The 16,931-nt window shown below is 37.7% G+C and overlaps 1 protein-coding gene across 5 annotated transcripts in view; it reads left to right on the plus strand.

Annotated features, from left to right (window-relative positions):
- Positions 1–3,886, plus strand: part of LOC104656747 (ras-related GTP-binding protein B) — a 40,087-nt gene extending 36,201 nt beyond the window's left edge. For 3 of the 5 annotated variants that reach the window (XM_030934517.1, XM_030934513.1, XM_030934516.1), the window contains 3 exons: positions 573–664; positions 1,943–2,058; positions 2,976–3,886. In XM_030934517.1, the coding sequence (XP_030790377.1) occupies positions 573–664; positions 1,943–2,058; positions 2,976–3,073 (306 nt within the window). In that variant the 3' untranslated portion in view covers positions 3,074–3,886. The remainder of the gene's footprint in view (positions 1–572; positions 665–1,942; positions 2,059–2,975) is intronic. The other 2 variants (XM_030934512.1, XM_030934515.1) reach the window with 1 other exon arrangement.
- Positions 3,887–16,931: the final 13,045 nt, after the last annotated feature.

The raw sequence follows: 16,931 nt of genomic DNA on the forward strand, positions 1-16,931 counted from the left end.
TTGTGTGGTTTTATTAAAATCTGAAAAAGTTAGAAAAAGTATTTTCAGCTGGTGTGGATGTCCATCCTGCATAAGTTCATTTGTAAATTGTCCTCAGGGATTGGAATCAACCAGCTAAGCTTTTAAAATATAATTCCAAAAGCTATTTGGTTAGCTTGGGCTTTATTAAAATTAAACACATGAAGTGTACCTCAAGAACAGCTAGGAATTTTTATGTTTTTCTTTTTGATTTGTACTTTTTAAAAATCGAAGACCATCATGTGAAATATTGAAATAAAATGAATATTTAGTGATTAAAGTTAGAAAAAATAGCAGTGAACCAAAATAGCAGTGAACATAAATGATTTAATAAAATTATAACCAAACGGTACTAGATGGGCCATCTGAATGGACGCTGAAATCACACAGAATGCTGGTAAGATATAGGACAGAGGAAAAGAGACAATAAGCCAGGTGCCAAGTCTACCCTAAAAACCAGTGACCAAGGGACTGACAAATGTCAGCTCTGAGGAGTAGCAGAGGATGATATGACTATTTTGCATGGATTCAAAGGACAATATTCTTTTTCATAGGTAATTTCTCACTATCAGTGTAAAGAGCAGCGTGATGCCCATAGATTTGAGAAAATAAGCAACATTATTAAGCAGTTCAAGCTGAGCTGCAGGTAAGAGATCTTGTATGAATGATCTGTTTATCTCTTGAAAAAATTATTGTCATTTTTTAGAAGTTCAAGTAACTATAGTTAACTGTACTTCTATATTCAGAATAGTTCCTTCACTCAAAGAGAAAGCTAAATTCTAAGGGGCCTCCAGTTGACTGAAGTGCAGGTCCTTGTCCTTTAATGAAAACTCAGCTGGTACAGAAGCATATGAAAAATATCCAACCAGAGTATCCTTTTGAGATGATTGATACTATTTGGGAAGAAACAGAATATCCAAGAGAGTTTTGAAAAAGAAGGAGGAAGGAGCATTTGCCTTACTGAATACCAAAATTTAGTCTAAAACTACTACTTTAAGTATTTACTATTTAACTGAATTAAAATAGTGAGGTACTGATTCAGAAATGGTACAGAAAAGACAGTCTAGAAGTATTTAATCATGTTGTGTCAGCCATTGTTAAATAAAATTTGAATCATAGCATTGTGAATCTAGGAAAAAGGAATGGCTGAACACCATAATTTAGCAAAGATTTAATAATCAAAATCCTTACCCTGATAAAAGTTTGATTCCAGAACAGCAGGAGTAAGCTTACTCTCTATGCCTTAGCACACTTTGAGACTTTCTGGAATGTTTATGCTAACATTTTGAAGAAGAAATAGCCAATGACAAGCAAGTATAGTTGCCTTATTTGTTTTCAAAGAAAAAAGATCATTTCTTGGATTTAAATGTAACACTGAAAAGATATAGGCTTTAATCTCAGTGATAAGGAAATTTCAACTTAAGATGCTTATTAAATGTTGAAGAAGTCTTCTGAAAATGATTTTAAACATGGATCTAGGTCTAAGCCAATTTTCATTTCACAGTCAGTTTCAAGTGCTTTAGGCAGATGTGGTGGTATGCACCTCTGTAGTCGCAGCTACTTGGGAGGCTTAGGCAGGAGACTAAGACTTGAGCCAGGATTTCAAGGCTGCCGTGAACCATGATGGCACCACTGCACTCCAGCCTGGGTGACAGAGCGAGACTCTGACTCATAAAAAAATAAATTGAAATTGAAAAAATTTTAAAAATCAAGTCCTAGCCCACTTTTGTCCCAGTTACTTTTCAAAACATGTTAAATTCAGTATAAGAGTTTCCTTGGAAAAAATAGAGTTAGTGATTAACAATCTTAATGAAGTGGTGAATTGAGGTATAATGCTATAAAAAAGATGTTTAACGTAAATGATAAGAGCTTGTTACAGTGTTATTATTTCATTCTTTAACCACTTTTCTTCTTTTTCCTATAGCAAGCTGGCTGCCTCTTTCCAGAGTATGGAAGTCAGGAACTCTAACTTCGCTGCTTTCATTGACATCTTTACATCCAACACTTATGTGATGGTTGTGATGTCTGATCCCTCTATTCGTAAGTTTAAACTTAGCTGACCTAGCTTCAAAGCCACATATTCTTTAAACAATTGTCCCAGAGGTAGTACCTTATTAGATACTTAAAAGCTGTTTTATAGTGGAGATGGTTACACAACAATGTGAGGGCACTTAATCCCAATGAACTGTATGCTTAAAAATAATTTAAATGATAAACTTTGTGTTATGTATACTTTACCACAACTAAAAAAAAACTATTTTAGTACTAGTGGTAAATAGTTTTTATTTAATAGACTTATTTTTAAAGCTTAAAAATAATTTAGCCTCCAGGGTATTACGTTTTTCTTCATGGGAACTTCAAAAAGCAAGTCACTAAATCCAAGCATTTTAAAGAAAAGAGAACCCAAATACATGATTTATGCTGCATCTGGTATAGATTTTTAAAAGACTAGTCAATCTAAGCTCTTAAACTATTAAATGACAAACTATTTTATATGTCATTGCGTATTCCTATGTACCATATTCTCATATTTCTGTTATGGGCATGAAGGGGTGTTTGATGCTTCCATACCATAATAACCATGACTGTCACAACCATTGAAATAAAGGTTCTTGCAGTATTTTTCAGGATGGTGCCAGAGTTTAATCTCTCATCCATTGGCTTTTGCTACTTTAAGTTAATATTAAAATATAACATAAATTTTTGGGTTTTATGTTGTTAGCTCCAAACCGAAAGATTTTGGAAATTTATTTTTGAAATTTTGTGTTTAGAATATGAATAAATCTTCTGCTTATTCAGAAAAATTAAACCTTGATAACTTGGGACCTCCTATTCCTGTATGGTCTCTGACATACATTGAGGGATTTGGCTCTCTTTTGTTTATTTGTTTTACTAGTCAGACATTCCTTTCGCTGCCCATACTTAATTCTGTTGGGTGTTTCCGCCCCCACCCTCAGCTTCTGCAGCTACTCTGATCAACATCCGCAATGCCAGGAAACACTTTGAAAAGCTGGAAAGAGTGGATGGACCAAAGCAGTGTCTTCTCATGCGCTAAACATTGATGAATGTTGTTTCACACAAAAATTAAAACTTTCCTAATTAATGTTGTATTCATATATGTAGGCTCTGAAATGTTGTGATGCTTATTGCTTCTGTATTTCTTCTCTACTCCCTAGTCTTAATGTTAAACCTTGAATGCTATTAACTTAAATAGCCATTGAGGAGTTAGAAGATGAATTGTTCATGAAGTTGGTGTTACATAAAAGTAGGTGATATGTAAGTTTTCTGATAACAAGGTTCTAATAGTGTTTAAATGTACTGGCAACCTGGTTCCAATAGTTGTGTTTGCCAAAGCCTTTCTCAGCATCATCTTGTATTCCTTATCAGACAGTAAGTAACCTGTAAGTTTGGAGTATTACTGTTTTCTCAGCATGCATTAAAAATATTCCTTAACTTCAATTGTAAATAAACTTTTGCTGTTAGGGATTTCAGTGTCTATTTTTCTTTTCCCTGTTTCTTCAACTTTGTCCTAAGAAACAGTAAAGGAATTTCACAGTTATCCTAGGTGAAGGGGAACTTCTGGTTGGGAAGGCACAAAATAAAGTTGGATGGGAAGAATGTAGCCAGATTATGGCCTTAAAGTGAGCCAGAAGAATTCAGATATAAGACATCTAAATGTGATAGGATATAGGAAAGCACTGTGGGCCTTTGAGCAAGGGAATTATGTGAAAGCAATTTTGAAAGAAAGTTAAGCTAGACCATATGTACTGACTGATGGCAGCTGGGGAAACTCTGTTAGTAATCCATGCCTGAAGTGTATTGAAAGTCTATTCAGGATGCAGCTGGAGAAGGAATGCATAAAAAGTGGGGGGGAAATAGGATTTATGAGGTCCAGGAGTGGTTAATTAGGTGTAATTTCCATAACACCTAATGAGATGTACCTTCATTATTCTATCAAGCAGTATTAAAACCTTTTTCAAGCTGGCAGTTGGCTTTAATTTTGTCCCCTAAGGAAAAAATGAAGCACGGTGAACTGTGAGAAATGGAGTTTGATATCACAAAGCCCTAACTTTTTCAGTTTCCATTTGCAGGAAAATAGAAGACAGAACCATTTAGGGAATCTAGAGCACCGTTGACAGTAGACTCATCCCATTTCTCCTTCTCCATGTCATAAAGGAACTTCTTCTAAACCACTGGTCTCTCACCTTTTTTCACCTTAGTTTAATAGTCCCAGTTGAGGGGTAAGTAGAGTTTTCACTGAGCAGCAAAAAACATATTCTTTTTTTTTTTTTTTTTTTTTGCTATGTGACCTGCGTTATGTAGACTACAATTCTCAACTTATAAAACAATTTTATGGGAGTATTTCTATCAACAGCTGTGTTAATCTTCTGCAGAAGGAGAGATTTAAGTATTCTAGAGTCTTTATCCTATTAGCATCTAGGAAAATGAAAAGAGTTCAGGAAAGTGAGAAGAGTCATTGAACAGGGGTGTATTCTGTGACTAGTAACGAAGTGGGATTCACTTCTAAATCAGACATTCACACTACTTGAATGTGTTCTTTTTAAGGTGGATAGATATTGATACATATAGAGACATTAAATTAGATGAGCCCAGAAAAATCATAAAGTTATATCTTTATCCTATTTTCCCTTAGTTCATTCAATCCCTGCTCAGATTATAGTTATAACTTGGACATGGATGTTTTAAAAGTTTAGAGAAATGAGGTTCTGATTAGACTTAATCCTTCTTATGGTGATGGCCAGATAGCTGTCTTTGTCACTGAAGGCAAAAGAGTTTTGAGATATATATTTATCCAAAGATGCAGTCACTTTGAAACAGAAGTGGAATCAGGTGGATGGTGAAGGCATGCACACAGAAACAGATGGAGAATAGAAATCAAAATTAGAGATGAAATGAAATGATACAATGAAATAATGCTTTTGATAGGCCGTGTTAACTATGTCAGTAGGATAGGGCAGTGGGTCTCAAACTTGAGCATGCATCAGAATCACTTGGACGGGGGCTTATTAAAACAGATTGCTGCCCCACCCCAAAAGTGTCAGATTCAGCAGGTCTGGGGTGAGGCTCATGAATCTACACTCCTCACACATTGCCAGATGATGCTGATCCTGCTGGTCCAGGGACTACACTTTTGAAACCACTGCTTTAGGGAAGAAAAGAGGAAATGTAGACATGGAAACAAGTATGGGAAAAACATGTGTTCGCCACTTTGGCAATAATGAAGTGAAGGCATTATACCAAGTATGATATATATGTTTTAAACCACTGATTCTCAAAGTGATCTGTAAGTTTGAGAAGCACTGTTGTAGACAAAAGCAATGCCTGGGAAGCTTGTGTTTCATAAGTAATATGTTCATGTGGAAACCCTTGCTAGTATAAAGAGACTACGGGTACTGATTTGTATCGGGATGACCTAGCTTGTTGCAGTTTCATCCAGCTTTATTTGCTAACTCAATAGGATACCAAGAAAAGTTAGGTGGATTGCCAAATGAAAACGGTGCTATCCTTTAGTTGAGTACTTACCAAGTGTCAGTGCTTTATAAGGATTATCTCAGTTAATCTTCACAAGAACCCCATGGCATAAGTACTATCACTGTCTCCATTTTGAAGATGGGGAAACTGGTCTCAGAGAGAATAAGAAACTTGCTAATAGTTATTGTAGTAATGGCAAAGCTGGGATTTGAATTCAGTGTAACTCCGGAGCTCATGTACTTAATCTTAACCTTGAAGTTATATGGCCTTCCTGAATGTAAGGGCCTATTCAGAGTGGAGAGTATGAGGTGTACCCAGATGTGGTACCTCACTGTGAGACTACCACTATTTGGCTACTTTGAAATAGTAAAGCAAACGCTCGTGAACCTATCTTACTCCTGGTTTTACTGGAGCATAGGAAGCCTTACCACAGTAGGCAGTACAAAGCAGTCACCAGGAAAACAAAGCAAAAACCCCTCCAGCTTGAAGGATTTAGGTCAAACCTAAACAGTTTTTTAATATTTAGAAGTTTTGTCCCTGAATTGGGTACTGTAAGCAGTTATAGCCTCTACTTCTCTGGGGCCATTTATTAATAAAAATAGGAGGGAGAAAGTGTGTAACTTTACAACATTTTTAGGTCTCTCCCAACAGTGCCTTGTATAGGGAGTTTAATATTTCCTGCTCAAATTCCTGACTCTTCATTATATAAAGCAAGAAGTGGTTAGGGCCCTCCTGTAGCCCTCACTAATAAAATTTCTGGCCTCATTAATTTAGTCAAAAGATATTTTTTCAATACTTACTATGTTTCAGACACTGTTTTTGAAGCCCAGGATATGAGAGTGAACAAAATAAAGCCCTTGTACTCATGGAGTTCATATTCTAGGAAGAGGAGACAGACAACCAATTAAGTAAACATAATATATTAGGAAAGACAGATATATGAAGAAAACTTAAGCAGTAATGTGGGAAGGGGCTGGGGCATGCAGAATAATGGCCCCATGGAGGATTACATCCTAATCTCTGGACCTATGAATATGTTGCATGGCAATGAGGAAGTCAGGTTGCAGATGGAATTTAGGTTACTAATCAACTGCCCCCAACATAAGGAGATCATCCAGGTTTATCCAAATGGCCTAATGTAATCATAAGGGCCCTTTAAATGTGGAAGAGGGAGGTAAGAGAGTCAGTGTCAGAATGACTTGCTGTGAGAAAGACTCAATTTGCTGTTCTTTGCTTTGAAGATGGAGGTAGGGGGCCATGAGCCAAGAAATGTGAGCAATCACACTAGAAGCTGGAAAAGGCAAGGAAACTGATTCTTACCTAGAGTCTCAAGAAAGAAACAGAGCCCTGCTGACATTTGGATTTTAGCCCAGTGAAACCCACATCAGACTTCTGACATCCAGAACTATAACATAATAAATTTTTATTGTTTTAAGCCACTATGTTTGTGGTAATTTGTTAGAGAAGCAATAGGAAACTATATTAATCAGGGTTCTCCAGAGAAACAGAACCAATAGGGTGTATGTATGTGTATGTGTGTGTGTGTGTGTGTGTGTGTGTGTGTGTGTGTGTGTAAAAATGTATTAGAAATTGGCTGACATGATTCTGGAGGCTGAGAAGTCCAAAGATCTGCAGTCAGCAAGTTAAAGACCCAGGAGAGCCAATGATGTAGTTACAGTCTGAGTCCAATGGCCAGAGAACCAGGAGAACTGATAATATAAGTTCCAGTTCAAAAGCTAGTAGGCTTGAGACTCAGAAAGAACCAGTGTTTCAGTTCAAGTCTGAATGCAGGAAAAGACTGATGTCCTGGCTCAAGGCAGTCAGGCAGGAGAAATTCCCTCTTAGTAATGGGAGAGTCAGCCTTTTTGTTTATTCAGGCCTTCAGCTGATTGGATGAGGCCCACCCACATTAGAGAGGGCAATTGCTTTACTCAGTCTACCCATTCAAATGTTAGTCTCATCTAAAAACACCCTGACAGACACACCTAAAATAATATTTCACTAGATATTTAATCTGGGCACCTTGCAGCCTAGTCAAGTCAACATGTAAAATTAACCATCAGAGAAACTAAAACAGGGATTTATTTAGTTAGGGAGATCAGAGATAGCCTCTAACATGAGATGACATCTGAACAAAGAACTGAATAAAATGTGAGAGAGAGCCATGTGTATAGCACGTTTAAAAAAAAAAAAAAGACATTTTAGGCAGAGAAAACAGCAAGTGCAAAGTCCCTGAGGTGGGAGGATTCTCAGAATATTAGAGAGGCAGCAGCAAGGCCAATGTGGAGGTAAGAGTGGTAAGAAGAATAGGAGATTAAGGTGAGGAATTAGATAGACATGGGGTGGGAGAGAAGACTGTGTAGGACCCTTTAAGCAATTGTAAGGATATTTGTGTTTACTATCAGTAAGATGGGAAAGCCACTAGAAAGTTTTGAGCAGAGGGGTGATGTGATCAGACTTACTTTTTAAAAAAGATCACAGCTAAAGAATAGACAATTTGGAGATAAGAGTAAAAGCAGGGAGACCAGTGAAGACGCTATTGTGTTATGTAATATTAGGTATCAACTTGACTGGATTGAGGGATGCCTAGATATCTGGTAAAGTATTGTTTCTGGGTGTGTCTGTGAGGGTGTTGCCAGGGGAGATTGACACTTGAGTCAGTGGACTGGGAGAGGAAGACACCTTCAGTGTTGGGGGGGCACCATCCAGTTGGCTGCCAGTACTGCTGGAACAAAGCAGGCGGAAGAAGGGGGATAAAAGCAGCTTGTTTACTGAGTCTGCTTGTTCTCTTGCTTCCCATGCTATGCCCGATGCTTGGCTTCCTTTCCTCCTGCCCTGGGACATCAGACTCCTGGTTCTTTGGCCTTTGGACTCTAGAACTTGCACCAGCAGCTTCCCAGGGGGCTCTTGGCCCTTTGGCCTCAGGCTGAGGGCTGCACTGTCAGCTTCCCTGGTTTTGAGGCTTTCAGACTTAGACTGAGCCATGCTACTGGCTTCTCTCTTTCCCCACCTTGCAGATAGCCTATTGTGGGACTTCACCTTGTAACTGTGTGAGCCAATTTTCCCTAATGTGCTCCCCCGTGTGTGGGGGGAGCATATATACACACACGAGGGAGCATATGTATGTGTGTATACACATACACACATATACACAGGGGAGTACGTGTGTGTATGTGTGTGTATCTCCTGTTGTTTCTGTCCCTCTGGAGAACCTTGACTAATACAACTATTAAAGTAATAAGTGAGAGATGATGGTGGCTTGGCTTGGGTCAGAATGGTACCAGAGGAAGTGATGAGAAGTGGTAGGATTCTTGCTAAGTTTCTAATGTCACATCAACAGGATTTCTTAATGAAGTGTGTAGGAGAAAGAGGAATCAGATAACTTCAACGTTTTTGGCTTGAGCAACTGGATTAATGAAGCTGCCTGAAACTGAGAATGTTGAGGGAGAACCTGGCTTAAGGAAGAAAACAAGGGTTGGGAGTTTTGCACATGGTATGGTAAGCTTGAGATACCTGTAATACACAGATGGAGTTGCTGAGTATGAGTATGAATATGAGTGTGATGCATGAGTGTCAAACTCAGAGGAGAGGTTGAGCTACAGATTCAAATTTAGTTTTGACATTGGATGAGATCAACTCAACGGTGAGTGTAGATAAAGAAAATAATTAAATAGTTATTTAAAATTTATAAAGAAAGGAGGAAATAGCTTGCCACAAGCATTAGAATAGATAGCTGATGTAGAATCTCAGACTCTTGAACATATACAGTCATGCGCCACATAATGACATTTTGGTTAAACAGATCACATATATGATGGTAGCTTCCTAAGACTACAATGGAGCTGAAAAATTCCTATTGCCTAGTGGCATTGTAGCCATCTAACACTGTAGCATGACACATTACCTGCCATTGTGTTATAATTGCCTACAATATTGAGTACAGTCACATGCTGTACAGGTTTGTAGCCTAGGAGTGATAGGCTATATTACATAGCCTAGGTGTGTACTAGGCTATACCACCTAGGTTTGTATAAGTATACTCTATGATGTTTGCACAATAACACAATTGTCTAACGACCCATTTCCCAGAACATATCATCATTAAGCAATGCAAAACTATATTGCCATTTTCTGAAAAAGTGAGGGATTGAAATGGATAACTCCTTAAGCTTACTTTCAGGCCTGTATATGTCCTTAATATTGAGTGGCTGAATGCCTACAACAAGAATAGCAAATAATATTTACTGATCTGATAAGACGTGCCAGGCATAAGATCTAATTGTTCTTACATGTATTCACTCACTTAACTGTCACAGCAGCCCTATGAAATGGGTATTGTTATTTCTTTATTTTGTATGAAGAGATCAATTTGTACTTTAATCAAAAATCTCTCTAAACTTATAATTCTGTCTTGTGAATATATTTTATGGTTCTCACATTAGTTTCTCATACATTGTCTTTGTTGTTCTTCCCAAGAATCTTATGAAATGGATATGAAAGGTAGTAGGACAGTTTTATAGATAAGGCAAGTGAGCATCAACAGGGTTGTGATTTATCCAGTGTCACAAATTAGTGAAGAACGTAGTTCGCACTTAAACCCGGTTCTGATTCCAAGCCAGCCTTACCTATACCTTCCATACAAACTTGCTCTAAGACAGCACTGTCCAATAGAGGTCTCTGTGATGATGGAAATGGAAATTTTCTAATCTGTGCTGTTCACTATGGTAGCCACTCAGCACATGTGGCTATTGAACACTTGAAATGTGGCTAACAAAACTAAGCAAATAATTTTTTATTTAATTTTAATTAAAGTTAAATGAACATAGCCAGATGTGACTAGTGGCTGCCATGTTGGACATTGCAGCTGGAGAATATGAATAATCATTAGCAAATAAAGATTATATGAAAATGTTACTAAGGAATTCCACATCTCTTTGTGTCACAAATAGACCCTGATGAATTTTTTCCAGCTGTTTCAAGAAGAGTTAATCCTGTATTGTACTATTTCAAAATACAGAAAAGGATGCTGTGCTGTCTAGCTTGATGAGACAAATAAGGTTTGATCCCCAAACCCCAAAATAACTTTACCACAAATGAAAATTTCAGGCTGATCATAACTTATGAACATCAGTCATTCTAAATAGACTTGGCAAACCACACATTGCAAGTATTCCACATGATCATCAAGTAGAAATTTCAACTTAAAATTGTTATAACAGAGTGGTTATTTAAAATATATAATAAATATATTTATTAAAGTAAATTTAGCTATATAGAAAAAAAACACCAAAAGGACAAATAATGTATGACACACGTAAAAGTTAGAGTAGGTAAACAATCTAAATGGTCACCTCTGTTTAATATCCAAATTTTACTTGACAGTTTACAAATTAAAACAAATGCTTACTCCAGGACCCTCAGTAGTTGTGATAGGCAGTCTCCATGCATTTGTGTTTTCCCTTCCCCTTAAGTGTAGACTGGATTTAGTGACTCTCTTATGACAAACAGAATTTTGCAAAAATGATGAGATGTCACTTAGATTAGGTTACAAAAAGACTCTGGCTTCTGTCTAGCTTACCTTTTCTTGCATGTTCAACGTTAAGAACTGAGGAACTGAGGATGGCCTCTGACCAACAACTAGCAAGAAGCTGAGACCCTCGGTCCGGTAGCTCACAAGGTTGTTGAATTCCTCCAGTAACCACATAAGTGAGCTTGGAAGCAGATCCTCCCTCAGTATAACCTTCAGATGAGACCAGAGCCCCAGCCAACACCTTGATTGCCAGATTGTAAGAGGTCTTGAATCCTTGAGGCAGAGACACTCAGCTAAGCCTCACCTAGTTTCTTGACCTGCAGAAACTGTGAAATGATAAATGCTTATTGTTTTAAGCCATTCAGTTTTAGTGTAATTTGTTACACAGAAATAAAAACTAATATACTAGGGAAGTCAAAGATTCACTGGCTTTGCTTCAGCCTCATTAGGGAGCTTCCTTTCAAGTAGGGGAGAATGCATGAGGCGATACACAAAGTAGATCCTGAAGTAGAAAAAAATGCATTGCCTGTGCAGCTATCAAAAATACATTTTAAGGTACTATTATGTACCATTCAAATGCAAAAAATGACAGGGCTATTGTCAGCATATTGCTGAAATATACTTTGCATATTGCTGAAAGCTCCAAATCGGTCCTTGCTGACAAGGGATCTGGCAAAAATAATATTACAAAATTTTTCTTACCCTTTGATGTGGTGATGATTCCTTTTTGGCAAGATATCCTAAGAAAATACCCAAAGTATATGTGGTTTTAGAGGGAAATTTTTAAAAATGTGACTAATGCTGCATTATAAATAATAGCAAACAATAGGAACATTTCAAATACCTAACAGTGGATTAAAGATGTACATCCAATGCAGCAACTTAATGGAATACAGTAGAGTATCATATTGTCTAGGATTAAACCCAAAATGGAGTAGCTTAAATAAGACTTTTTTTTTTCCTCAAATAATAGAAGTTTGGAGATAGATCCTCTAAGACTTGGCTGTATGGTAAAATCAGAGACTCAGGCTCCTTCTAGCTTGTTGCTTTGTTATCTTTAAAATGTTACCTCATGGTCCAATATGGCTATTTAAACTCGAGCCATCACATCCACATTTCAGCTAACAGAATATTTTAGCAGACTTCCTGAAAACCACATACAGCACTCATTCATATCTCACTGTCCAGAATCTAGTGACATGATCATATGTACCTACAAGGGAGATTCAGAAATGTCATCTTTTATTTTATTTATGTATTTATTGAGACGGAGTCTCACTCTGTCGCCCAGGCTGGAGTGCAGTGGCGCAGTCTCGGCTCACTGCAACCTTTGCCTCCTGGGTTCAAGCGATTCTCATGCCTCAGCCTCTGAAGTAGCTGGGACTACAGGCACGCGCCACCACACCCAGCTAATTTTTGTATTTTAGTAGAGGTGGGGTTTCACTATGTCGGCCAGGCTGGTCTCAAACTCCTGACTTCAAGTGATCCACCTGCCTCAGCTTGTCAGAGTATTGGGATTACAGGAGTAAGCCACTGTGCCCGGCTGCCATCTTTTACTTAGGTACATTGCCTCCCCAAATGAAATAATGTTTTGTTACTAAGGAGCAAGGGAAGAATGGATGTTGTTGTAGGAAAATAGATTTTGCCACAAGCTGCTGCTTATAATTATGTCTATGAATTGAGTTGATAAATGGAGATATGCTTAACTGACTCTTGGCATTTATGAGGGGGTGTCATCAGAAATCTTAAAAATTCTAGAACTGTAAAAGTGAGAATGTTGATTTAAGTGCCTGGCTATTTTCTGGATTCATTTCTGTTGAGTTATGTATTTCCTATGCTTTGTCTCACAACACAAGTTAATCCCTTTCAATTTTGTTAAGTTTCCTTGATAACTGTTTTTCACAAAGAATTCTTTTTCTCACTTGATAAGAGTGCTGCCTATGTAACAACAAGTACAGAGAAAAAAAAAAGATTAGGGATGCTGGTTATTTTCAAGAGGGGAGGGTGACTTGATTTTGTATAATTCAAATTTGTACCAGAGGAAAATGACCAGTTACTAAGTCTAAGACTTTCAGGGAGTTGAAAATACTAATTACACCTAAGTGTATACACTGAAAAAGATCAAAAGATAACTTGCATAATTATTTTTAAAAGCCGTTGTTATTAAGTTGCTAGCTTATTTATAGTTTTATTAAAAAACAATTCTGTTTCCTCAACTCTCATTCATTCCTCTACCTACTCCATTCTGGCTTCTGTCCTCACCATTCCACCAAAATAGCTCTTGTTAAGATCACCAATGACATCCATACCATGAAATTCAATGGACACGTTTTGGTATTCATCTTCTTTGACTATTAAAGCAATATCTGGCTCTGGTGAGCATTCACTTTTTCTTTTTTTTCTTTCTTTTTTTATTTTTTATAAACATAATATGCAGTATAGGTTTTTTTTTTTTTTTTTTTTTTTATTTATTATACTTTAAGTTCTAGGGTACATGTGCATAACGTGCAGGTTTGTTACATATGAATACTTATGCCATGTTGGTGTGCTGCACACATCAACTCGTCAGCACCCATCAATTCATCATTTATATCATGTATAACTCCCCAGTGCAATCCCTCCCTCCTCCCCCCTGCCCATGATAGGCCCCAGTGTGTGATGTTCCCCTTCCCGAGTCCAAGTGATCTCATTGTTCAGTTCCCACCTATGAGTGAGAACATGCGGTGTTTGGTTTTCTCTTCTTGTGATAGTTTGCTAAGAATGATGGTTTCCAGCTGCATCCATGTCCCTACAAAGGATGCAAACTCATCGTTTTTTATGGCTGCATAGTATTCCATGGTGTATATGTGCCACATTTTCTTAATCCAGTCTGTCACAGATGGACATTTGGGTTGATTCCAAGTCTTTGCTATTGTGAATAGTGCCGCAATAAACATACGTGTGCATGTGTCTTTGTAGTAGACTAATTTATAATCCTTTCGGTATATACCCAGTAGTGGGATGGCTGGGTCATATGGTTCATCTAGTTCTAGATCCTTGAGGAATTGCCATACTGTTTTCCATAATGGTTGAACTAGTTTACAATCCCACCAACAGTGTAAAAGTGTTCCTATTTCTCCACATCCTCTCCAACAACTGTTGTTTCCTGACTTCTTAATGATTGCCATTCTAACTGGTGTGAGATGGTATCTCATTGTGGTTTTGATTTGCATTTCTCTGATGGCGAGTGATGATGAGCATTTTTTCATGTGTCTGTTGGCTGTATGAATGTCTTCTTTTGAGAAAAGTCTGTTCATATCCTTTGCCCACTTTTTGATGGGGTTGTTTGTTTTTTTTCTTGTATATTTGTTTGAGTTCTTTGTAGATTCTGGATATTAGCCCTTTGTCAGATGAGTAGATTGCAAAAATTTTCTCCCATTCTGTAGGTTGCCTGTTCACTCTGATGGTAGTTTCTTTTGCTGTGCAAAAGCTCTTTAGTTTAATTAGATCCCATTTGTCAATTTTGGCTTTTGCTGCCGTTGCTTTTGGTGCTTTAGACATGAAGTCCTTGCCCATGCCTATGTCCTGAATGGTACTACCTAGATTTTCTTCTAGGGTTTTTATGGTATTAGGTCTAACATTTAAGTCTCTAATCCATCTTGAATTAATCTTCGTATAAGGGGTAAGGAAAGGATCTAGTTTCAGCTTTCTACTTATGGCTAGCCAATTTTCCCAGCACCATTTATTCAATAGGGAATCCTTTCCCCATTTCTTGTTTCTCTCAGGTTTGTCAAAGATCAGATGGTTGTAGATGTGTGGTATTATTTCTGAGGACTCTGTTCTGTTCCATTGGTCTATATCTCTGTTTTGGTACCAGTACCATGCTGTTTTGGTTACTGTAGCCTTGTAGTATAGTTTGAAGTCAGGTAGCGTGACGCCTCCAGCTTTGTCCTTTTGACTTAGGATTGTCTTGGCAATGCGGGCTCTTTTTTGGTTCCATATGAACTTGAAAGCAGTTTTTTCCAATTCTGTGAAGAAACTCATTGGTAGCTTGATGGGGATGGCATTGAATCTATAAATAACCTTGGGCAGTATGGCCATTTTCACGATATTGATTCTTCCTATCCATGAGCATGGTATGTTCTTCCATTTGTTTGTGTCCTCTTTGATTTCACTGAGCAGTGGTTTGTAGTTCTCCTTGAAGAGGTCCTTTCCATCCCTTGTAAGCTGGATTCCTAGGTATTTTATTCTCTTTGAAGCAATTGTGAATGGAAGTTCATTCCTGATTTGGCTCTCTGCTTGTCTGTTACTGGTGTATAAGAATGCTTGTGATTTTTGCACATTAATTTTGTATCCTGAGACTTTGCTGAAGTTGCTTATCAGCTTAAGGAGATTTTGGGCTGAGACGATGGGGTTTTCTAAATATACAATCATGTCATCTGCAAACAGGGACAATTTGACTTCTTCTTTTCCTAACTGGATACCCTTGATTTCTTTCTCTTGCCTGATTGCCCTAGCCAGAACTTCCAAGACTATGTTGAATAGGAGTGGTGAGAGAGGGCATCCCTGTCTTCTGCCAGTTTTCAAAGGGAATTTTTCCAGGTTTTGCCCATTCGGAATGATATTAGCTGTGGGTTTGTCATAAATCGCTCTTATTATTTTGAGGTACGTTCCATCAATACCGAATTTATTGAGCGTTTTTAGCATGAAGGGCTGTTGAATTTTATCAAAAGCCTTTTCTGCATCTATTGAGATAATCATGTGGTTCTTGTCTTTGGTTCTGTTTATATGCTGGATTACGTTTATTGATTTGCGAATGTTGAACCAGCCTTGCATCCCAGGGATGAAGCCCACTTGATCATGGTGGATAAGCTTTTTGATGTGCTGCTGAATCCAGTTTGCCAGTATTTTATTGAGAATTTTTGCATCGATGTTCATCAGGGATATTGGTCTAAAATTATCTTTTTTGTTGTGTCTCTGCCAGGCTTTGGTATCAGGATGATGTTGGCCTCATAAAATGAGTTAGGAAGGATTCCCTCTTTTTCTATTGACTGGAATAGTTTCAGAAGGAATGGTACCAGCTCCTCCTTGTACTTCTGGTAGAATTCAGCTGTGAATCCATCTGGTCCTGGACTTTTTTTGGTGGGTAGGCTATTAATTGTTGCCTCAATTTCATAGCCTGCTATTGGTCTATTCAGGGATTCCACTTCTTCCTGGTTTAGTCTTGGGAGAGTGTAAGTATCCAGGAAATTATCCATTTCTTCTAGACTTTCTAGTTGATTTGCGAAAAGGCGTTTATAGTATTCTCTGATGGTTGTTTGTATTTCTGTGGGGTCGGTGGTGATATACCCTTTATCATTTTTTATTGCGTCTATTTGATTCCTCTCTCTTTTCTTCATTAGTCTTGCTAGCGGTCTGTCAATTTTGTTGATTTTTTCAAAAATCCAACTCCTGGATTCATTGATTTTTTGGAGGGTTTTTTGTGTCTCTATCTCCTTCAGTTCGGCTCTGATCTTAGTTATTTCTTGCCTTCTGCTAGCTTTTGAATGTGTTTGCTCTTGCCTCTCTAGTTCTTTTAATTGTGATGTTAGAGTGTCAATTTTAGATCTTTCCTGCTTTCTCTTGTGGGCATTTAGTGCTATAAATTTCCCTCTACACACTGCTTTAAATGTGTCCCAGAGATTCTGGTATGTTGTATCTTTGTTCTCATTGGTTTCAAAGAACATCTTTATTTCTGCTTTCATTTCGTTATGTACCCAGTAGTCATTCAGGAGCAGGTTGTTCAGTTTCCATGTAGTTGAGCGGTTTTGATTGAGTTTCTTAGTCCTGAGTTCTCGTTTGATTGCACTGTGGTCTGAGACACAGTTTGTTATAATTTCTGTTCTTTTACATTTGCTGAGGAGTGCTTTAC

The sequence above is a fragment of the Rhinopithecus roxellana genome, chromosome 7 (assembly GCF_007565055.1).
Source record: "Rhinopithecus roxellana isolate Shanxi Qingling chromosome 7, ASM756505v1, whole genome shotgun sequence".
NCBI lineage: Eukaryota > Metazoa > Chordata > Mammalia > Primates > Cercopithecidae > Rhinopithecus > Rhinopithecus roxellana.